Source organism: Pan troglodytes, chromosome 20, assembly GCF_028858775.2.
Source record: "Pan troglodytes isolate AG18354 chromosome 20, NHGRI_mPanTro3-v2.0_pri, whole genome shotgun sequence".
Classification (NCBI taxonomy): Eukaryota; Metazoa; Chordata; class Mammalia; order Primates; family Hominidae; genus Pan; species Pan troglodytes.
This window is the reverse complement of record NC_072418.2, coordinates 7,623,265-7,646,098: the sequence shown is the minus strand read 5'-3', so window position 1 is coordinate 7,646,098 and position 22,834 is coordinate 7,623,265. Positions and strand designations below refer to the sequence as shown.

The window sequence follows — 22,834 nt, the reverse complement described above, 5'->3', positions numbered from 1 at the left end:
AAACTGTCGGCCCGAGAGGTACGGGTCCTTTCTTGACACACGGGGCATCCCTGGATTCAAACTCGAGTCTGTATGAGCCCCGTGCCTTGCCACAGATACAAGCAAGGTGCCTACTCTGCTCCTGAGGGCCCACTGTGTGCCCAGCCGAGTTGGGGAGGTCACGCTGGTTGCTCCTACGCCTACATTGACACAGGGAACCTCCTGTGTGCCTTTGGTGATGCTGGGGCACCAGGCAGCCTCCTCCGTGAAGCACCTATTGTGTACCTCGTCGAGGATGGGGCTGCGTGGGACGGGGGACATCACGGCATCCTGTGTTTAGCACCTCCTGTGTGCCAAAGGGGCAGGCAGGGAGCCTGTGTGCAGACACTCACAGACCACCTACTGTGTGCATGGTGCTTTGTGGACTAGGCCACCTATTGTTGGAGATGGGGCGGGGCGATTCCATGCTCCATTTTGCAGAGGAGGGAAACTGAGGCATGGTAAGGGAAAGGGGCAGTGTTGTATCCCCCAGTGAGGGAGGCATTTATTGGATGTTTGAAGGAGATGGGAGCCAGCCACTGAGGTAGCAGTGGGAGGGCATGGACGGGAGCCGTGGGAGCGGAATTGTTTCTGCTGGGCTCTCACAGCCGCCTGTGTGTCTCCCATCAAAGCCCACGTCCTTTGCCCCACTGAGTAATGGCTTCTAGAGAGTGGGGCGTCTGTCTTCAGGATGGCCCTGTACCTAGATAAACCCAAGGGGCTTGAAATGATTCATGATATATCCTCAGTTCCGGGGGCCCCAGGCCTCCAGCAGCGCTGTGGTGAGAGCTCCTCCTCTGGACCCAAACCCTGGTTCCAATCCCTGCTCTTCCCGGCCGTGGGCAGCCGTTTCTCTCTCTTTCTCGGCTCCGTTCTTTGCAGAATGGGGGGTGATGGTGGGGTCTGCCTCCTAGAGCCGTGGCCGGTGGCCTGAGGAAGCACAGCTGATGGCAGCTGAGCGCCCAGGACATCCCGTTGGCGTTGGCGTTCGGGCTTCGTCCTCAGCGCGAATGCTGGGAAGAGAGGCGTTTTTTCCAGGGATGGGAGCAGACGCGGGAGCCCTTGGGTCTCCATCCCGGCCCCTGCCCCTGCCCCGTCCCCAGACCCCCAGGTCCCGCTGGGCTTCTGCATTCCGGGCCTCTCCGGTGGAGTTTTCAAACCCGCACCCCGGGCGCAACGCTGGCTCGGATTGGCCGCCCGGACAGGTCTGCCCCTCCCTCTCCCTCCTCCTCTCCCTCTGCTCCGGTGTCGCGGGCCTGGCACGGCGGCCCCATCTGTTTCCAATCTGGCCCTGTGCTCTCCGCCCCCTCCTCAGGCTTGTGGCGAGGGTGGGGGCCTCTGCCACGGTGTCCCCCCATTCATTCCCCTGGACCCCCAGCGGGAGGGAAGCCTCTGCGCCCGCGCCTCTCCCCCACCCTCTGGTCTAGGAGGGGGAAGAGGGGACGCCCCCCCCCCACCACTGTGCCTCCGGTCCCACCCAGACTGGGAGGGGAACTCTGCCCCTTCTCCGACCTCCTGTAGTTGGGTGTGTTTGGGGAGCCCTCCGCTGCCCTGTCCGGCATCCAGCCTCCTCATGCGTTGCCATGGCTACGATCAGAGCTGGGGAAGCGGGGAGCAGGGTAGAGGCTCCCCGTGAGACCAGTCTTCGGGAGGGAGGGGTCTTGGGTCGTGCCCTCCCTGGGGCGCCCCTTCGCTCAATGTTTCATGGACCCCTGCGGAGGCTCTCCACGCTTCCAGATGGGGCTCCCCTCTGGTCCCCCCGCCCCACTTCCGGCCGGGGCCCCGCCCTGCCCCCCAATCCCCCTCCTCGGGGCCCGTCCCCTGCAGCCCCGCCCACTGCAACCCCGCCCCCTACAGCCCCGCCCCTTGCCCCGCCCCCAGGCCGAGCTCCCCAGGCCGAGGCCTCTCCCGAGTCTTCGCTGCGCGCCGCGCTCCGGGCGGACCAAGGGACGCGGGGACCGGCTGCGGCGGGCCCTGTGGAGGCCTCGCGGGGCCCGGGCCCGATCTCCGAGCCGCGGGGTGAGTGCGCCCGGGACCCCCTTCCACCCCGAGGCCCGGGCCGCGCCGGGCTTTGTCCCTCTTGTCGCGCCCCCTCCAGGCTCCGAGGCTGGGGGACACGGGGGTCCCCACAGCCCAGCGCGGGCCTGACCGTGCCGGCCGCCCTCCAGGGCCAGCTTGGGCCTGCTGCTGCCTGGCGCCCCCCCATTCAGGCCCGTCGCTTGCACTTTGGAAAACTCCAGACCGTTATGCTCCGCAGGGTCCCCTCCCCCGCCTGGCCCCCAGCCCGACCTCCTTCCCCCACCCCCTCTCCTCCCCCACCTCCCGGGGGCGGAGCCAGGCGCGGGGCAGCCTTCGCTGCCAGCCCGGGGGAGCTCTGATTGGGGACTTCGCAGAAGGCGGAGGAGGCAACAGGACCGCAGAGGGGGCAGGTAGCGGTGGGGGGTGCATGGCAGGAATCCCTGCTCTTAGCCACCCCCGAAAATCGCAGGAAGTTTACCTCCATCCATTTGTTTCCGCTCCTCTCGGGCCTGTGGACCCCATGTTGCCTCTGTGCTTTGTTGGGGGGCTTTAAGAAACTGGGGGGCTTGGCCTCAGGGAGGGGCCTGTGGTGTTGTCTTCTGAGACGGTCAGGGCAGCTCGTACCTTTCCTTTACCCATTCCCGTCCGTGGGCTCTAAGCCGTTCCAGGACCCGAGTCCTGAGCTGACAGAGTTTGGTGACCCTCCCCAAGGGGCTTCCTGCAGAACCCAGGCTGGCCTCAGCTGTCTGTTCCTTCCAGAGCCTCACCCCCACCCTTTAAGTCTCTGCCAGACCCCCTAGGGTGGATGCGAGGCTGTCCCTGTCTCGGCCTCCATTGCCTGGGGTGGTCTCTGTCTATGGTCTCAGTTTCTACCTCTGAAACCCAGGTGACGACAGGGATGCTGTGGATAAAGTGCCAGGTGGAGCTGGTTATGCAGCAGGCATCCAGTGCATGCAGGGGCTTTGCCACGTTCCTGGGTTGGGAAAAGGGCTTCCATCCAGGGGGTTGACAGACCCACAGTGGGAGCACAGCTGTGATGGGGTAGCTCAGAATGGGTCTTGATCCACCCTGGGGCATCCAGGAGGGCTTCCTGGAGGAGGTGACAGCTCAGCTGAGACCTGAGGACAAGTATGAGGGCTGAGATTTGATGAGGATGTGAAAGGGTGTGCTGGGTGGAAGGAACAGTGTGTGTAAATACCCCTGTGGGAGCCAGGGGCCACAAGTGGGGGGATCAAGGTGGCAAGGGAAGCCTGGCATGGGGGGTTGTGGCGTGATGAGGTCAGCAGAGGCCGGGCTGGCAGCTCTGGAGGCTGAGGTAGCAGTCTGAGTTTTAATACGTGTTGATGGGAGCCATGGAGGGTTTTAGAGCAGAGGAGGAACGGGGCTCAGCTTGGAGTGGAGGCATCTCGTGGCTGCAGCTTACAGGATGAACTGACCATGGGCCAGCTGGGGAAGGGTGTGCCAGGTGGGGGACCTGCATGCGAAGAGGCTCAGAGACCTGAGGCAGCGTATTCTGAGAACTGCAGGACGTTTCGGGAAGAGGAGGTAGGGAAGACGATGGATGCAGTCACATCAAGAAGGGCCCAGAACAGCGAGCACAGGAGCTGGGAGCCCCCATGGGTGTGTGAGCAGAAGCAGGGGTACCCCCAGATCTTGGCGTCTCAAGTTGTTCCATGAAGCCAGCATGGGGGACACACTGACGGGGCAATTTTGGCAGCCTGGGCGCCCAGAGGATGTGGACCCTGGGCTCGACTGAGAGCCGGGCTCTGACCTCAAATCCTAACCCAGCCCAGCCCCCTCCTCCATGCAGGACCCTTGGTGAGCCTGGGTTTCCTAATCCGTTAAACAGCAGAAAACACAGAGAACATTTAATGGGGCTCAGCACCCCAGGGGCACCCAGTGGACTTTAATGATTTCCCTCTCCAGGGCTGGGCCTGGTTCCCTGTCTGCCCCACCCATCCACTCCTGGCCACCAGGACCCGTGGGGACAGTGCCCTGAGCCTTCACGTCGTCCCAATACAAATCAATAGTCAATTAAAGCCAGGTCCCCGGACTTCAGTTCCGGGAAGGGCCAGCCCCACCCAGCCCCTCCCTGAGCCCGTTTCCTGATAGGGAGATAATGGCGCCCTGGGAGGGACAGTGGCTTGGCCAGAGCTGACTTGAGCCCACCAGTGGCCACAGAGCCTGGGCTTGCTGCCCAGGGGGGCCCTCGCTGCCTGTCCCTGCTTGAGTGGATGTGGGAGTGACCCAGGTGTCCAGGGAGGCTGGAGGCCAGGGTCCAGTCCTGGAAATGACGTTCCAGGCGGTGGCACGGGAGAGGTGTGGGTGGGGGGTGGATGTGGAGGTGGAGAGGTTGTGCAGGGTCAGGGGTCTTTCCCCTGAGTCCCACTGCTGGCATAATCAGCCTCAGCTTCTCCTGCCCTGGGGCCATGGGATGGCCCCTGAGGGTTAGGATTAGGCCCCCAGACTCCCGCCCCAGGACAGGGCAGGGTGGACTCTACAGCCGGAGCCGGGGCTGGGAGAGGCACCGGGAGCCTCCTCTGGCCCGAAGAGCCCCCGCCTCGTGCGGGTGACACAGCCTGTTTGCTGCCCGGCCTGGGTCATAATCACCCCTTTATGCTTCCTGGACCGCGTGGGCACACAAAGCCGGCTCCCAGATCGCGTGACCCATGCCCCGGCGCCTGGTTGGAATGAGTGCCCACTCGCCCCCCATTAGCACCGCGGGGGAGCCCCCAGAGGCGGCCACCGGGCTCTACCAGGCCCAGAGAGAGTTGTCCAGAGATCTCGCAGTGGCCAGAGAAAGACACAGTCACAAGATTAAACGTGGGCTCTAGACCCGAGTCCCACCCCAGCTGGGGGCCTTGGCTGAGTCCCTGTTTTTCTGTGAGCCTCAGTTTCCTCATCTGTAAAAGGCAAGCGCCTGCCTCTGACCAGCTGCCGCGAGCTAGTGGTGGGCAGTGCAGCCCCTGAGAGCCAGGTGGGGCGGGCAGAGACCCTCCCTGAGCCCCACGTGGGTTCAGGGTCCAGTGGCCACTCCCTCTCCTTCTCCCTAGCCCTGGCTCAGCCTCGCTGGCCACCATGGGCTGCCATGCTTTTCCTAACAGCCGTGTCATTTACTGGGAGCTTGCAGATTACTGCACCTGACTTAGTTTCCCTTTCTTGGCAGTGGCAAGGCTGGTGGCCCAGGCTGCCTTTTGCAAGAGGACATGGTGGAGGGTTGGCCTGGCACCAACCTGGCCATGTCCCTCCCTGCCCAGGGCCACGTAGGGCTCCTGGCTGCTCTGTGGGTCTAGTCTGTGTGCACCTCTCTGTCCTCATCTCTCCCCCTCTCCCTCCTAGGACCTCTCAGTGCTGCCCCTTTGCTCTTCCTCATGCTGTTCCTAGTGCAGAGACACCCTTGCCCCCAATTCCCATTCACCTTTTGGTCCTCAGCCAATATTAAATCCAGGAATGGCCCACGCAAAGGCCTGGGGGCAGGACTGGACTGCACTTGGGGTGTTGGAGAAATAGCAAGGAGGCCCATGTGGCTGGAGCAGAGGGAGGAGGGGGAGAGAGGGAGGAGGGGGAGAGAGGGAGGAGGGGAGGGCACGGAGGGGACAGGGCAGGTCGTGCAGGACCTGGTGGGCCTCAGGAAGGACTTGGGCTTTGACCCCGAGGCAGGTGGGAGCCATGGAGGGCTGTGGGCAGAGGAAGGATGGGCCCTGACTCAGGTGCTTGCAGATGCTTTCTGGTTTCTGTGAGTGGAACAGATCAAGGGACAAGGGAGGGAGCTGGGAGACCAGGGTGGAGGTGACGACATCTGTCCAGGTCGGTGACAATGGGGCTGGAAGAAGTGGAGGCAGAAGAATGAGTAAGAAGTGGGCAGGTTGGGGACAGATTCTGAAGGCAGAGCTGATGGGACCTAGGGATCTTCTCTCCCAAATCCTCACAGAGGACCTCACGCCTGGGGTTTTCGTGGAAGCAGGAGTCGGTGGGAGGATTGTGGGTGTGCAGGGTCCTATCCCCATCATGGGAGGTTCTCCTAGGGAGGATTGGCACCTAAGGGACCCTGGAATGTTTTGTCTTTGGTAGTGTCTGAACCCCACTCCCTGGGCCCCTCCCACCACCCTATTCCTGATACATCATCCATGCCTCAAATGCCCCTGTTACTGTAGCCCCTCGTCCGTGCCGCTGAGAGGCTGGAGTGGCGGATCTGGGGGGAGTCCATGGCCAGGCCCTGCCTGTCTGTGCCTGGCTCAGCCCCATCCCGCGCAGACATCAGGGAGGTGTGGGCCCAACATGGCTTCTGCCGTGGGAGCCAGGGTGTAATTAGGGCTGCCCGGTATAGAAGGTGGCTGATGCTGCCCTGAGGTCCTCGTGGGATGTGGGAGAGCCAGCTGTGGCTGGGGCCCTCCATACGTGTGCCCCACCTGGGCTCTCTGTGCAAGTGACTCCTACCCAGGCCCTCTGAGCTTCAGGTTTGCTATGCTGCCTCAGTTTCCCCAGAGGCTCTCTGCAGGCCTGCCCAGCTGCTCAAAGTGGTCTGGGACTGACCTCGCCCCCTCATGTGGCCAAGCAGATGTGCATTTCTGGGCAGGGCCAGCCGCTGTGGTCACCCTAGCCCCAGCTGGCCACAGGCTGTTTTCTCCATCTGGGGCCACCGCCTTCCTCGTTGGCAACTTTTGCTCTTAAAGGGCTAGGGCAGGGACTCAGAGTAAGGGACTGTGCTCTAGGCTTTATTTCCTTCACCTTCCCAGTCCCCAACTGGTTGTGTGCAAGGTGTACCTAGAGTCTGACTGTGCGTGTGCGTGTCTGTGTAGCCTGGCTGTGTGCACATATGTGTGTAGGAAGGGAATCTGACTTTGCATATCTCTATTTGGCTGGCTGGCACATGCACCTGTGGTCTGCTGACTGACTGGCCTATCTATAGTCTGACAGTGTGCCAGCACCTGTGTCTGCGTGTGACGTTGACCGGCTTGTGCACCTGTAGGTATCTCTGATCTAATTGCATGTTTGCAGTTCCCTGTAACCCAACTGTGTACGTGTACTGCCTGCCCCACCGTGACCCCTTATGTGTATCTTTTCTGGCTTGGTGTATGTCTGTGGTCTGATTTTGGGCCTGTCTGTGTTTGTGGTCTGACTATGTGCAAGTTTTATTTGCCTGATTGTGTGTGTGTGTGTGTGTGTGTGTGTGTGTGTGTGTGTGTGTGTGCGCCCGTCTCTGCTGCCTGACTGTGTGAATGCATTTGTTTCTGTGTCTCTTGCAGATACGCAACTGCTTGCAGTCTGACTGTGTGTCGGTGTGTATCGGTGGTTTGACTGTGTGCATCTGTGTATGTCTGTGGCGTGATTTAGCAGGCATCATTCTCTGTGCCTGGTCTGACTGTATGCCTGTGGCCTAACTATGTACACTGAGGCCCCCCGAATCCCGTTCGTCACCCTAGGCTGTGACCCGGCCACTACCCGCCCATCCTTCCCCTGGGACCGCCCCAGGGCTGGGCGAGGTGACCGCAGCTGGGTATTTTGGGAGTCAGAATCACAGGGGCTGCCCCGTTATTATGCGCCACCAGTTCCTGTGGCCACGGCCTGGACCCGCCCAGGGCATGGGCTGGCATGGGTGCCAGCCTGACTAGGCAACAAAGATCTTATCCTTGGGCCTCTCCCTTCCCCTCCCTGGCCCTCTGACCTGGCTCTGGACAGAGTGGAGATTGGGGAGATGGGGAGGGGGCCATTCCAGGGTTCAAGGTATGTGACGAGGGACCCTTCTGCCCTGGAGGAGTTGAGGTTCTTGTGGGAGAAACGTGCTGAATGATTAACATCTTTTCATTTAGTTTGGGAACCAGGGTGAATACCATGGAGGATAACCTTAGTCATATCTGATGCTCCGGGATGTAGAATGTAGGGGGAATTGACCTTTGAGGGGCAGAGAAGGGTTTCCTGAGGAAGTGACAGCTGAGCTGAGACCTGTCATGTGGCGGGGACAGCATTCCAGGCAGAGGGCACAGCAGAAGCAAAGGCTTGGAGGTGGGACTGAGCTTGGCTGGCCTGGCTGTACCTCCAAGTGAGAGGAAACAGTGAAGTCAGCAAGAGTGGCTTCCCCTGGGGGCTCCAGGAGCCATGGGAGGTCTTAGAGCAGGGCAGGGACAGGCAGGTGTGTGGGAGAGATTCGTCTTATAACCTGGGGGATCAGGTTTTAGAGCCAGACAGCAGCATAGTCTGGAGTCCCCTCCTTCCTGAGAAGCAGCTTGTGAGTTGGAGAAAACTGGGGCTCAGCACCCCTCAGTCCTGGTGTGGGGCTTGGTCTGAGTCAGGGGCCCAGCCTGCATTGGGGACTCATGCTGGGGTTGGGGTTTAGCTGGTGGTTGGAGGCTGTCTTAGTCCATTTGGGCTGCTATAGCCAAATACCACAGACCAAGTGGCTTATAAATGACAGAAATTGGTACCTCACAGTTCTAGAGGCTGGGAAGTCCAAGATCAAGGCAACACAGATTTGGTGTCTGGTGAGGGCTATCTTCTGGTTCATGGAAGGCATCTTCTCCCTGTGTCCTCACGTGGCAGAAAGGGCAAGGGAGCTTTCTGGGAGATCCTTTATGACACTAATCCCGTTCATGAGGTCTCTGCTCTCATGACCTAGTCACTTCCCAAACACTCCATCTCCTGTTACTATCATAGTGGGGACTAGGTTTCAACATATGATTTTTTAGGGGGGAGACACCTTAATTCTATAGCAAGGGCCCAGCACTTTCATTCCATCCCATCACCCCACGATCCTTCCCCGTTGTCCCATGACCAGCCCCCGCAGGACCCTCCCCTGCTCCATGTGACCCTCCCTCTGCCTCCTCCATGAAGGTCTCCTGGATTTCCCCACTCGCCTCTCACAGCCCTCCATTGTCTCTGCAGACGTTGCCCCATCTGACGCTCGGCTCGAGGCCTCTCTGTGAGGGACCGGGGGGCCATCCCCCTCCAGGGCGGAGATCGGAGGTCACTGCCAAGCATGGCGCCCACCTGGGGCCCTGGCATGGTGTCTGTGGTTGGTCCCATGGGCCTCCTTGTGGTCCTGCTCGTTGGAGGCTGTGCAGCAGAAGGTAAGAAGCCGGCACGGGATGTGCAGGGGTCTGCGTGTTTGTTTACCTGTGTGTGTTTATGGCTGTGTGTGTGTGAGCACACTCCCCACCTCCTCCCTGGGGCCCTCCATTTTGCCAAATGGAACTTTTATGCTCCACAAATGAGGCTGAATGCTGAGGACTGTGTGCTGAGCCCTAAGAGATTCCGAGATAAATAATAATGCGGGTATTCATAAAGTAATAACCGTAATGATGATGACGGCGTCTGTTTCCCCAGCATCAACTCAGCCCCAGGCTCCATGCTAAGCACTAATTTTACCTGCTTCCTCTCCCTTGAGCCTGACAAAACCCAGTGTGCCGGTTCTGTTACCTTCCACGTTTCCCGATGAGGGAAAACGAGGCAAGGACTTATTTGAGATCACTGCTTAGTGAGCCACAGAGTTCACCTTCCCTTGCTGTGGGCAGTACCTACACCTGGTGGCAGACACACAGGCAGACAAACTGTCTCAGGCGGAGCCAGGGGAGGCTTCTTGGGAAAAAGGGCATCGGGACTGGGGTTTTGTGGGTGTATAGGAGTTCGCCGATAGAAAAGCCATTCCTCATCAGGATGACAGCACCCGGGAAGGCCTGCAGATGAAAGAGGTTGGTATAGTTTAGAGATGGGCAAGGAAGCATTTCTGGCTGTAATGTGAAGAGGATGAGGGTCCATCTGGGGCCCAATGCCAAGACTCACCCCACCATGAAGGACCTGGAGAAGGCATCACTCAGGCCCATGAGGACATAGGGGATGAGGGCAGTAGGGCAAGAGACTGGGTTCTGCAGTCAGGCTGAGTTTGAATCCTGGCTCTGCTGCCAACCTGCTGCACAACCCCGGGCTAGTGGCTCAGCCTCCCTTACCCACTGTCACAGAGCTCATATCATTATCCACATCCAGCATTCTTGTGATATGGACACGTCACAAGCCCCTGCCTGCTGCTAGGGACATAGCAGGCCGGCAATCCTGTGTTACCACAAACATAAGTATTACTGCTGGTTAACAAACTGGAGACATACACCCCTGCCTCATTCATTTGCGCTTTTTCTTATTTTCATGCTGCTTTTTTTATTGTCGTTTTTTCCTTTTGAGATGGGGTCTCACTCTGTCACCCAGGCTGGAGTGCAGTGGCAGCATCTCAGCTCACTGCAACCTCTACTTCTCAGGCTCAAGCAATCCTCCCACCTCAGCCTCCCAGGTACTGGGACTACAGGCGTGGGCCACCATGCCTGGCTAATTTTTTAAATTTTTTGTAGAGATGGGGTTTCACGGTGTTGCCCAGGCTGGTCTCGAACTTCTGAGCTCAAGCAATCCACCTGCCTCTGCCTCCCAAAGTGCTAGAATTACAGGTGTGAGCCAGCCACGGCATCCAGCCTCATGCTGTTTTTTAGTAAATGCCCCTATACATTCAGATCAGCCACCGCACCCTGATGAGGTGAATGCGGTTATCAGCATCCCCGTCGTACAGCTATGGAAACTGATTGCACCGCTGCACTCAGCCTGGGCAACAGAGCCAGACCTTGTCTCAGAAAAAAAAGAAAGATGGGCTGAAGCGCCTTGGCCTCCCAAAGTGCTGGGATTGCAGGCATGAGCCACTGTGCCTGACCTGGCTAATTTTTATTTATTTATTTATTTAATTTATTTTAACTAATTTTTTGTGACGGAGTCTCGCTCTGTCACCCAGGCTGGAGTGCAGTGGCGCAATCTCCACCCAGGCTGGAGTGCAGTGGCGCAATCTCGGCTCACTGCAACCTCTGCCTCCCAGATTCAAGCTATTCTCCTGCCTCAGCCTCCCGAGTAGCTGGGATTACAGGTGCCAGCCACCACACCCGGCTAATTTTTTGTATTTTTAGTAGAGACGGGGTTTCACCATGTTAGCCAGGGTGGTCTCAATCTCCTGACCTCATGATCCTCCTGCTTCGGCCTCCCAAAGTGCTGGGATTACAGGCATGAGCCACTGAGCCCGGCCGGCCTGATTTTTTAAATTTCTTGTAGAGATGGAGTTCTTACTGTGTTGCCCGGACTGGTCTCAAACTCCTAGATTTAAGCGATCCTCCCACCTCAGCCTCCCAAAGTACTGGGATTACAGGCGTGAGTCCCAGTGCCTGGCCTGGCTAAGTTTTTAAATTTCTTACAGAGATGGAGTTTTTACTATGTTGCCCAGGCTGGTCTCAAACTCCTAGATTTAAGCGATCCTCCCAATTCAGCCTCCCAAAGTGCTGGGATTACAAGAGTGAGCCACTGTGCCCAACCAGAAGTGGCCATTTGAACCTGAGCTGCCTGGTCCCACAGGCCAAGTTCCCAATGACCACACTCCCTCAGGGACCAGAAGCCAGGTAGCTGCACCGTGATCTGTCTGGCTGCCTTCAGGGCCTGAGCCTTCCTGGCCTGTCTCCCCTGCACTGGGGATGTCTGGCCTTCAGTACTGACCCCTTTCAGTTCTTCTTTTCTTTTGTTTTTTTTTTTGAGGTGGAGTCTCCTGTCTCCCGGGCTGGAGTACAGTGGTGCGATCTCGGCTCACTGCAACCTCCGCCTCCCAGGTTCAAGTGATTCTCGTGCCTCAGCCTCCCGAGTAGCTGGGATTACTGGCACCCGCCACCATGCCCTGCTAATTTTTGTATTTTTAGTAGAGATAGGGTTTCACCACATTGGCCAGGCTGGTCTCGAACTCCTGACCTCAGGTGATCTGCCCACCTCGGTCTCCCAGAGTGCTGGGATTACAGGCGAAAGTGCTGGGGTGGCAGGCGAAAGTGCTGGGGTGACAGGAGAAAGTGCTGGGGTTACAGGCATAGGGGAACAATTTCTGCTCTAGAAACCACTTCAGGTCCAGTGGGGCCTTCCCAGGATGCCGTGGGGCTGGCCCCGGGCAGGGTTGGAGGGGACAGGGTGGGTGGGTCACCAGCTCTGGCACTAGATTCTTGTCTGCAGAATCTGAAATGGAAAAACAGAGATGGGGCCAAGCCAGGCCACGGAGCGGGAGGCTCAGGCGCGTTGCCTCCAGAGAGGGCTGGGTTCCCTTTCCAGCTTTTTTGATATTGGCAATACCACATGAACTTCTGTCTCTTCATCTAAGAGACAGGGACGTCCACGGTACTTGTGGTCAATAAAGACCCCCAACCCCATTTATCCAGCCTGCGTGATTTTCAAGGCACTGGAGCCAGGTAGGCCTGGGTTGGAATCCTGTCTCTGCCCATCACATGCCGTGTGACCAAAGGCAGGTCCCTTCTCTTTTTTTTTTTTTTTGAGACGAAGTCTTGTTCTGTTGCCCTGTTGCCTAGGCTCGATCTCGGCTCCCACTGCAGCTTCTGCCTCCCAGGTTCAAGCAGTTCTCCTGCCTCAGCCTCCAAGTAGCTGGGATTACAGGCGTGCACCATCAGGCCTGGCTAATTTTTGTATTTTTGGTAGAGATGGGGTTTTGCCATGTTGGCCAGGCTGGTCTTGAACTCTTGACCTCAGGTGATCTGCCTGCCTCAGCCTCCCAAAGTGCTGGGATTATAGGTGTGAGCCACTGCGCCAGGCCTCTTCACCTTTCTGAGCCTCAGTTTTGCTCCTCCTGGCCACAGGCATAAAGCTTAGCACATGGCGTGTCTTTGTGCCTCTCGAGCTGCAGGCGCGGCGCCCTCAAGCCCCAGAGGTGTCCTTCCTGTGTCTCTGCCCCTTTGCTGAGAAAAAGGTGGGGAAGCTTCGTCCAAAGGAGAGATTGCAAGCATTCGCAAGACATTTTCTAACGGGGGACTCAGTGGGCAGGGACAGCTCTTCCAGGCTGGCTCAGATCCCAAAGCTGCCTGGAGAAGACCGAGAGGGTATCTGCTCTGCAGTGATGGGGGTGCTTCCGAGAGGTAGAACCCCACCAAATCCGAGAGCAGGCAGTGATGTTGGGAGCTCCGTTTTCTCAAGGGTCACCACACACCGAGAAGAAGTCTGAGGTCCCAGGGAACCAAGGCTGTCCCTTGACCTCTGTGCTGAGAGCCACATAAGCAGGTATTTCAGCCCAGTGTTCTGGGGACGCCCAGGCTGCGGTGGGGGCATAAGGGACTCCTGACCGGGCCTGCAGTAATCCAAGAAGGCTCCCCAGGGGAGGTGCTGGCCGAGCTGAGGTTGAAGCTGCCAGATGAGAGGAGGAGGACGGGGCCCTGGGAGGAAGGAACAGCACAGACAGTGGCTGATTGTAGCACCCACCCGCCCGGTCTTGCTCGCTGGATTGGAGGGGGCAAGGGGTGTGTTCTGGCTCTAGGTCAGACAGGCAGCTGGATGCGTCTCTACCCTCAGCCAGCTTCTGCCCTTCCTCCCAGCAGCTCCAGAGGGAGGGATTTTTACCAGAAGTAACATTCTTGACCCGGCCACAGTGACTTTTCCTCATGTCCTTGGCTGAGGACGCATGGCCCCGGGTCACCATTCCTGAGGCCAGAAGGAGGGGGCAGCCCCAGCCTCAGTGTGGAGCAAAACATCTGCCCTAATCAGGCTCAAGTTCTGGATGTGGAAGGGACAGTAAGATGTCGGCTTTGGAGGCAGAAACCTGGGTTCAAATTCCAGTGCTGTTATTTCTGAGCTCTGTGATCTTTTTTGTGGTGGTTTGTTTTTTGAGACAGAGTCTTGCCCTGTCCCCCAGGCTGGAGTGCAATGGCGTGATCTCAGCTCACAGCAACCTCTGCCTCCTGGATTCAAGCAATTCTCCTGCCTCAGCCTCCCAAGTAGCTGGGATTACAGGCACGCGCCACCATGCCGGGCTAATTTTTGTATTTTTAGTAGAGATGGGGTTTCACCATGTTGTTCAAGCTGGTCTCGAACTCCTGACCTCAGTTGATCCTCCCGCTTTGGCCTCCCAAAGTGCTGGGATTACAGGCGTGAGCTACCATGCCCAGCTTCTGAGCTCTGTGAACCCATTAACATTCCTGAATCTGTACAGTGGGATTGGCTGTTGCTGCAACAGAGGGATAAGTAAGAGTTGAGGGGCCAGGCGCGGCGCCTCATACCTGTAATCCCAGCACTTTGGGAGGCTGAGGTGGGTGGATCATTTGAGGTCAGGAGTTCGCGACCAGCCTGGCCAACATGCTGAAACCCCCTCTCTACTAAAAATACTAAAATCAGCTGGGCATTGTGGTGGGTTCCTGTAATCCCAGCTACTTGGGAGGCTGAGTTAGGAGAACCACTTGAACCTGGGAGGCGGAGGTTGCAATGAGCCAAGATTACACCACTGCATTCCAGCCTGGGCAACAGAGCGAGACTCCATCTCAAAAAACAAACAAACAAAAAAGTTAAGGGAGGCTGTGCATTCCTGTACATGGTGGGTCTAGTGATTTTTTTGTTTTGTTTTGTTTTGGAGACAGAGTTTTGCTTTTGTCACCCAGGCTGGAATGCAATGGCACGATGTCAGCCCACTGCACCCTCTGCCTCCTGGGTTCAAACGATTCTCCTGCCTCAGCCTCCCAAGTAGCTGGGATTACAGGCACCCGCCACCACGCCTGGCTGATTTTTGTATTTTTTTAGTAGAGACGGGGTTTCATCATGTTGGCCAGGCTGGTCCTGAACTCCTGACCTCAGGTAATCCATCCGCCTCAGCCTCCCAAAGTGCTGGGATTACAGGCATGAGCCACCACGCCCGGCCAGGTCTAGTGACTTTTGGGACAGATGCTCAAAGCACACACATACGGTCATATCAACAGGAGCAGAGCCTTGAGTGAGGGAGGTTAGGCTGGTCAGGCCACTGGGGCAGGAACTCTGTTTTGTTTAAAGCCCAGCCTGAGCCATGGATGGGTAGGCGTTGGGGCCCACAGGGACCTACACTTGGAACTTCGGGCCTTCTTAAGGCCTCTCTGGGCTTCTGAATAGCTGGAACTTTCCAGAACTTTTCTGGTCAACCTGTGTGGCCCCTGGACTCACTCTACCCTTTTCTAGCTGGTCGTAGAGGCTCAAAGTCCTAGCGTTGCTCAAGTTTGGGTTGTTAGACCTCAGCCTCTCCTCAGACCCCAAACTTTTTCTTAAAACAAAGTTTTGCTCCATTTTTTCTTTAATCAGCTCACTTTTTTATTTAAGCAATTTTATGTTTTAAAATAACTTCAGGCTGGGTGTGGTGGCTCACGCCTGTAATCCCAGCACTTTGGGAGGCCAAGGTGGGTGGATCACGAGGTCAGGAGATCGAGACCATCCTGGCTAACACGGTGAAACCCCATCTCTACTAAAAATGCAAAAAAATTAGCCAGGCATGGTGGCGGGCGCCTATAGTCCCAGCTACTCGGGAGGCTGAGGCAGGAGAATGGCATGAATCCGGGAGGTGAAGCTTGCAGTGAGCCGAGATCACGCCACAGCACTCCAGCCTGGGTGACACAGTGAGACTCTGTCTCAAAAAAATAAAAATAAAAATAGATAACTTCAGCTGGGCACGGTGGCTCACACTGCAAATCCCAGAGCTTTGGGAGACCGAGATGGGAGGTTCACTTGAGCCCAGGAGTTCCAGACCAGCCTGGGAAACATAGCGAGACCCTGTCTCTGCAAAAGATTAAAAATTAGCCGCATGTGGTAGCAAGCGCCTGTGGTTCCAATTACTCAGGAGACTGAGACCAGAGGATCCCTGGAGCCCGGGAGTTTGAGGCTGCAGTGAGCTATGATTGCACCACTGCACTCCAGCCTTAGGTGAGAGTGAGACCCTGTCTCTGTAAAAAAAAATAAGAAGAAGAAGAAAAAATAAAAAAAAATAATAAAAATAACTTCTTCAATTTGTCTTTAGTTCTACATGTAAAAAGGTACCAAAGTGGAAATCTCTGTCCCTGTGTCCAGCCACTTAGCTCCCTGGAGGCAGCACTGTTTCTACACATACATATAATCTTTCCCTTTTTTCTTTTTTTTTTTTGAGACAGAGTTTTGGTCTGTTGCCCAGGCTGGAGTGCAGTGGTGCGGTCTGAGCTCACTGCAACCTCCACCTCCCGGGTTCAAGCGATTCTCCTGCCTCAGCCTCCTGAGTAGCTGGGATTACAGGCATGCATTACCACGCCTGGCTAATTTTTGTATTTTTAGAAGAGACGGGGTTTCACCATGTTGGTCAGGCGGGCCTCAAACTCCTGATCTAGTGAGCCTGCCCCAGCCTCTCAAAGTGCTGGGATTACAGGTATGAGCCACCATGCCCAACCCCTTTTTTCATTTTAAAAAATCGTACAATGGTACCATTTGCTACACTTTATTACCTCTTGCTTATACACACCCCCTCCATTTAATAGTATATCTTTTTGTTCCTACCCTAGTAGTTTATTTTAAAAAGCATTCTGGCTGGGCAGGGTGGCTCACGCCTGTAATCCCAGCACTTTGGGAGGCTGAGGTGGGTGGATCACCTGAGGCCAAGAGTTTGAGACCAGCCTGGCCAACATGGGGAAACCCTGTCTCTACTAAAAATACAAAAATTAGCCGGGCGTGATGTGTGCCTGTAATCCCAGCTACTTGGGCGGCTGAGGCAGAAGAGTCCACTTGAACCTGGGAGGCGGAGGTTGCAGTGAGCCAAGATCGCGCCCTGTACTTGAGCCTGGGTGACGGAGTGAGACCCTGCCACAGAAATAAATAAATAAATAAATAAATAAGTAATAAAAAAGCATCTCGAGGTGAGAGGATCGCTTGAGGACAGGAGTTCGAGACCAGCCTGGGCAACATGGCAAAACTCAGTACAAAAATTAGCTGGGCGTGATGGCATGTGACTGTAGTCCCAGTTACTCAGGAGGCTGAGTTGGGAGGATCGCTTGAGCCTGGGAGATTGAGGCTGCAGTGAGGTATGTTCGTGCCACTGCACTCCAGCCTGGGCAGAAGAGCGAGTCCCTGTCTGAAACAAAAAAGCATCCTTTCCCCCACCCCCCACTCCCTTTTTTTTTTTTTTTTTTTTTTTGGCAGTTTCTACATTTATTTCAACACAAAACATGCACATGATCCGTCTACTCATTTTCTTCACTGCGCAGCCTGGCATTGGGGTTGGTGACTCTGACGGCAGCTGGGCGGCCCTTTCCACGATGGTTTTGCGTTTCTTGGAGGAAACACTGTGAGCGATCTCAGCACAGGGAGATTTGTTGCACATCAGCACTTCCAGCTCCTTGACGTTGGGGACCAGGAACTTCCGGAAGCCACTGGGCAGCATGTGCTTTGTTTTTTGTTGCTCCCATAACCACTGTTGGGCATCAAGATCTGGCCCTTGGGCATCAAGATCTGGCCCTTGAACCTTCTGCGAACCCTGTTGTCAATACCTCTGGGTTTCCGCCAGTTATGCTTAATTTTGACATATTGGTCTGACTGGTGCCGGATGAACTCCTTGATCCTCTTTTTGACGATCTTGGGCTTCATGAGGAGTCTGAGGGCGGCCATGATGCTGAGGAGGAGACGGCTGCCACCTCCTTAGGCAGCGCCGAGGAAGAGAGGCTTTTCCTCTTTTTTTTTTTTTTGAGACTGAGTCTCACTCTGTCTCCCAGGCTGGAGTGCGGTGGCGCGATCTCGGCTCACTTCAAGCTCCGCCTCCTGGGTTCACGCCATTCTCCTGCCTCAGCCTCCCGAGTAGCTGGGACTACAGGTGCCCGCCACCTCGCCCAGCTAATTTTTTGTATTTTTAGTAGAGATGGGGTTTTCACCATGTTAGCCAGGATGGTCTCGATCTCCTGACCTCGTGATCCACCCACCTCAGTCTCCCAAAGTGCTGGGATTACAGGCATGAGCCACCGCACCCGGCCTTTTCCCCCTTTTTATACTTATGTAGTATTCCGCTGCGTAGATAGCCTGGCATTCACTTGATCAATTCCTTTTTATTGGATATATAGGCTGCTTCCTAAGGGCTCTTGTAAGTATGTTGCAGCCCTCGGGAAAAAAAAATAAAAAAATTATCCGGGCGTGGCTGCGGGTACCTGTAGTCCCAGCTACTCGGGAGGCTGAGGCAGGAGAATGGCATGAACCCAGGAGGCGGAGCTTGCCGTGAGCCAGGATCGCGCCACTGCACTCCAGCCTGGGCGACAGAGCGAGACTCAGTCTCTTAAAAAAAAAAAAACAAAAAAACACAAAACTCAGCAGTAGCTCCATTCATCTTAGGGGATACATTGTAACATTACTGTGTACTGTGACCGGAAATCTAGTGTCCCTCTGGGAGATGCAAAGGTTACTGTAAAAATAGTCAATAAAAAGGAAACAATGTTAATGAATTCTCCACAGATACTGTAGCCTGTCCCAGGTGCAGCTTGATGAGGTTGCTCTAGGATGTTAAAACAGGCATACTCAGCTGCGTGGTGGCTCACGCCTGTAATCCCAGCACTTTGGGAGACTGAGGCAGGCGGGTCAGGAGATCGAGACCATCCTGGCTAACATGGCGAAACCCCCATCTCTACTAAAAATACAAAAAAATTAGCCGGACATGGTGGCGGGCATCTGTAGTCCCAGCTCCTTGGGAGGCTGAGGAAGGAGAATGGCGTGAACCCAGGAGGCGGAGCTTGAAGTGAGCCGAGATCGTACCACTGCACTCCAGCCTGGGCAACAGAGTGAGATTCTGTCTCAAAAAAAACAAAAACAAAAAAAACACGTACTCCAGGCCAGGCGCAGTGGCTCACACCTGTAATCCCAGCACTTTGGGAGGCCAAGGTAGGTGGATCACTTGAGGTCAGGAGTTCAAGACCACCCTGGCCAACATGGTGAAACCCCATCTCTACTAAAAATACAAAAATTAGCCAGGCGTGGTGGTGCGTGCCTGTAATCCCAGCTACTCAGGAGGTAGAAGTAGGAGAATCACTTGAACCTGGGAGGCGGAGGTTGCATTGAGCCGAGATGGCACCACTGCACTCTGGCCTGGTGACAGAGCAACACTTCATCTCAAAAAAAAACAAAAACAAAAACTCTCCTACTCCAGGCTTTATTGCAGAGACTGAATGAATACATCAGATCGTCATGGAGGGTGAAGAATGTGGATGTGAAAGCCAGGCTGGTTCAAAGGAGCATGTTCAGCTTTGGCTGTGTAGGTCCAGCCAAAATAAGTCCCTTGCCTGGTTTGTGTCTCAGTTTCCTCACATGTAAAATGGGGATGGCAGAGCTGGGTATGGTGGTTCATGCCTATAAATCCAGCAGCTTGGGAGGCTGAAGTGGGAGGATTGCTCGAGGCTAGGAGTTTGAGACCAGGCTGGACAACATAGCTACTTGGGAGGCCAAGGTGGGAGGATCACTTGAGGCCAGGAGTTCCAGACCAGCCTGGGCAACATAGTGAGACCCCAGGCTGGTTTTTTTTTTTTTTTTTTTTTTTTGAGACGGAGTCTCACTCTGTCGCCCAGGTTGAAGTGTGGTGCCATGATCTTGGCTCACTGCAGCCTCCATCTCCCAGGTTCAAGCAATTCTTCTGCCTCAGCCTGCCAAGTAGTTGGGATTACAGGTGCCCACCACTATGTCTGGCTAATGTTTGTTTCCTTAGTAGAGACGGGGTTTCACCATGTTGGTCAGGCTGGTCTCGAACTCCTGACCTCAGGTGATCCTCCGGCCTCAGCCTCCCACAGTGCTGGGGTTACAGATGTGATGGCCTTCACCTGTAGTCCCAGCTACCTGGGAGGCCAAGGTGGGAGGATTGCTTGAGCCTGGGAGGTCTAGGCTGCAGTGAGCCAAGACCGTGCCACTGCACTCCAGCCTGGGTGACAGAGTGAATCCCTATCTCTCAGGAAAAAAAAAAGAAAAGAAAAAGAAAAGAAGGCTGGGTGCAGCGGCTCATGCCTGTAATCCCAGCACTTTGGGAGGCGAAGGCAGGCAGATCATGAGGTCAGGAGACCGAGACCATCCTGGTTAACATGGTAAAGCCCCATCTCTACTAAAAATACAAAAAGTTAGCCGGGCATGGTGGTGGGCACCTGTAGTCCCAGCTACTCGGGAGGCTGAGGCAGGAGAATCGCTTGAACCTGAGAGGCAGAAGTTGCAGTGAGCCGAGATCACACCACTGTACTCCAGCCTGGGCGACAGAGTGAGACACTGTCTGGAAAAAAAAAAAAAAGAAAAGAAAATGACGATCAGGATGGCACTGCCCCTCCATGCTGTTGGAGAGGTTAAATATTAAATATTACTTCCCCTTTCTGAGCTCCTGCCTCCAGCTCAGAGCACTCTCCTGGGCACTGACCCCTCGTGTCCAGCCACCTCCTGGATGCCTCCCAAGAAGCTGGAGCTCTGGGTTCAAATGCTGGCTCTGACCTCATGTCCCATGGTCACCCCCCGCCCCCATGCTGGGTGCCTCAGTTTCCCCACATGTCTCACCAGGAAATTAGACCAAGTTATTCTGGCAAGTGCTTTCAGGGCCCTCCAGGGTTTGGCTGGTCACCATGGAGGGGGGTTCAGGTGCTGAATTTAGGGACCCCAGCATCTCACAGGTCTCCCCTTCCATCTTTCCCAGTGGCACTGTGTCTGAGCAGGTGTGCCCAGGTGAGGTTGTATCTACTGTGTGTGAGCAGGTGTGGCTGTTGCAGGTGGAAGTGGGGATATGTGGGCACCTGGGTGCCCATGGGTGCCGTGGCGGGGGGCGAGGTGGGAGGGTGTTTGTTGTCATCCTTGCTTTCCTCCTCCTCTCTTCATTGGCCACATGGCACTTCCGTGGGCAGGGCATGGAATGCAGGTTTTCGTGGCTCCTTGGTATCCTAGCCAGATGCCTGGACCCATCAGCACCCCCCCTTCTTTCCACTGTATCCCCAGAGCCCCCCAGGTTTATCAAAGAACCCAAGGACCAGATCGGCGTGTCGGGGGGCGTGGCCTCTTTCGTGTGTCAGGCCACGGGTGACCCCAAGCCACGAGTGACCTGGAACAAGAAGGGCAAGAAGGTCAACTCTCAGCGCTTTGAGGTGAGTTGGGGTGGGGGGAGGTAGCCTGGGGTCAACGTTCCCCCAAGGCAGGGCCACAGCACCTCAGCCACAGTGGACTTCGTGGACACGTTCCCCAGGTGGAGCATCATCTGTGGCCAAGCAAGCGTGGCTGTGCAGCCTCCAGCCGGGGCCCTGCCCGCCTTACTTGCTCTACCAGCTCCATGCTGTGTGGCCTCAAGCAAAGCCCTGCCCTCTCTGAGTCTTCTTCACAGCGCAGTGTACACAGCACCACTGCACACAGAAGGAACTTTACAACTCTCAATACACGCACATGATCACACGTGCACATTGACACATTCCACATGTCTTCACATGCCTTTGCATGCCTGTCATGTGGGCTTGCAGGCATTTGTCACCCTCACACATGCACACAACACCCTGTTCTTATATGTACCCAAATCTGGTCCCTGTCTGTGGCGCATTTATACTGGACACTGACACACATGCACATTCAGCCTCCAGCTCTTCTCCCAGTCACCCCCAGGATCATGGGGCTGACTGCCATTCCCCTACAGCCCAGCCTAGCCCAGCCTAGACAGGAACCTTCCTGGGACCCCAGCCTCACTCTGTTCTTTTTTCCCCTGCCCGTGGCAGACGATTGAGTTTGATGAGAGTGCAGGGGCAGTGCTGAGGATCCAGCCGCTGAGGACACCGCGGGATGAAAACGTGTACGAGTGTGTGGCCCAGAACTCGGTTGGGGAGATCACAGTCCATGCCAAGCTCACTGTCCTCCGAGGTATTGGGCTCCCCAGGGCGGGCGGAGGATAAACCGGGCCCTGGGCTTTGGGGACAAGCACGAAAGGAATACATGAAAGTTACCCCAAACCCTCCTGCTTTGTGTTTTTTGGGAGGACCTTGATCTCCCTTATCCAACCAGTAACAGTCTCAGGGCCCAGCGCCTACTGGTGGGGATTTATTGTGCCTTTGCAAGAAAGAAAAGAATTGAGAGACTAGAATCATCCTAATTTATAATCTTCATCATGTGCTTCTGATGACAAGAGGCTGATCCAACTCAGATGGGTTCAAGCGAGAAAGGTAATTGATGTGCAGAATTAAAATTCCATGGAGTGGCTGGCTTCAGGTTCAGCTGGATCCAGGGGCTCATTGAATTTTCTCAGAGCTCACTCTCTGTCTCTTGGCTTTGTTTCCTTCTGTATTGATGATATCCTTAGTGAGACTTCCCCCACTGCCAATGAACTTGGATCCCATTCCCTTCCCTGAACTAATCACTGTGGCTCAGGAGGAACAAACACTCTGATTGGCTAGACTCCTACCTGGAGCCAAGAGTGAGTGTGGTTCCCCCAAAGGAATAAAGATAAACAGGGTTGGGCATGGTGGCTCACACCTGCAATCCCAGCACTTTGGGAGGCTGAGGTGGGAGGATCACATGTGAGACCAGACTGGGCAACATAGCGAGACCCCATCTCTACAAAAAATAAAGGATGAACGGATGCTAGGTAGGCAGAAACTGCTGTCCCACTTCCCCAGACATTCACACGGGCCTGCAGTGCTGCTTGCTGGTCTTGTTTAGGTGCAATTCTTTTTTTTTTTTTTTTTTTTTTGAGACAGTCTTGCTTTGTTGCGCTGGCCGGAGTACAGTGGCATTATCTCAGCTCACTGCAACCTCTGCCTCCCAGGTTCAAGCGATTCTCCTGCCTCAGCCTCCCAAGTAGCTGGGATTACAGGCACATGCCACCATGCCCAGCTAATTTTTGTATTTTTAGTAGAGACAGGGTTTCACCATGTTGGCCAGGGTGGTCTCAAACTCCTGACCTCAAGTGATCCGCCCGCCTCAGCCTCCCAAAGTGCTGGGATTACAGGCATAAGCCACTGCATGCAGCCTAAATGCATTTCTTGAACAAGTCGCAAGGGGTTTATAGGGGGCTGTCTAA

General features: G+C 55.7%; 1 protein-coding gene, 1 long non-coding RNA gene and 1 pseudogene across 13 annotated transcripts in view; 1 reads left to right on the top strand and 2 right to left on the bottom strand.

The window, feature by feature from the left end:
- PTPRS (protein tyrosine phosphatase receptor type S) overlaps positions 1-22,834 on the top strand; it is a 134,663-nt gene that overhangs the window by 45,193 nt on the left and 66,636 nt on the right. For 10 of the 12 annotated variants that reach the window (XM_003316019.6, XM_054673216.2, XM_001141178.7 and 7 more), the window contains exons 2-4: positions 8,917-9,101; positions 20,776-20,921; positions 21,537-21,678. In XM_003316019.6, the coding sequence (XP_003316067.2) occupies positions 9,011-9,101; positions 20,776-20,921; positions 21,537-21,678 (379 nt within the window). In that variant the 5' untranslated portion in view covers positions 8,917-9,010. Of the gene's footprint in view, positions 1-1,897; positions 2,038-8,916; positions 9,102-20,775; positions 20,922-21,536; positions 21,679-22,834 lie in introns of those variants that run through there. The other 2 variants (XM_063800464.1, XM_016934758.4) reach the window with 1 other exon arrangement.
- Positions 497-1,784, bottom strand: LOC134809031 (uncharacterized). The gene is made up of 2 exons (XR_010153518.1): positions 1,531-1,784; positions 497-1,031 (listed from the first exon to the last, which is right to left on the bottom strand). It is a non-coding gene; the product is annotated as an uncharacterized LOC134809031 (long non-coding RNA).
- On the bottom strand, positions 17,025-17,448 carry LOC100610930 (large ribosomal subunit protein eL32-like; annotated as a pseudogene).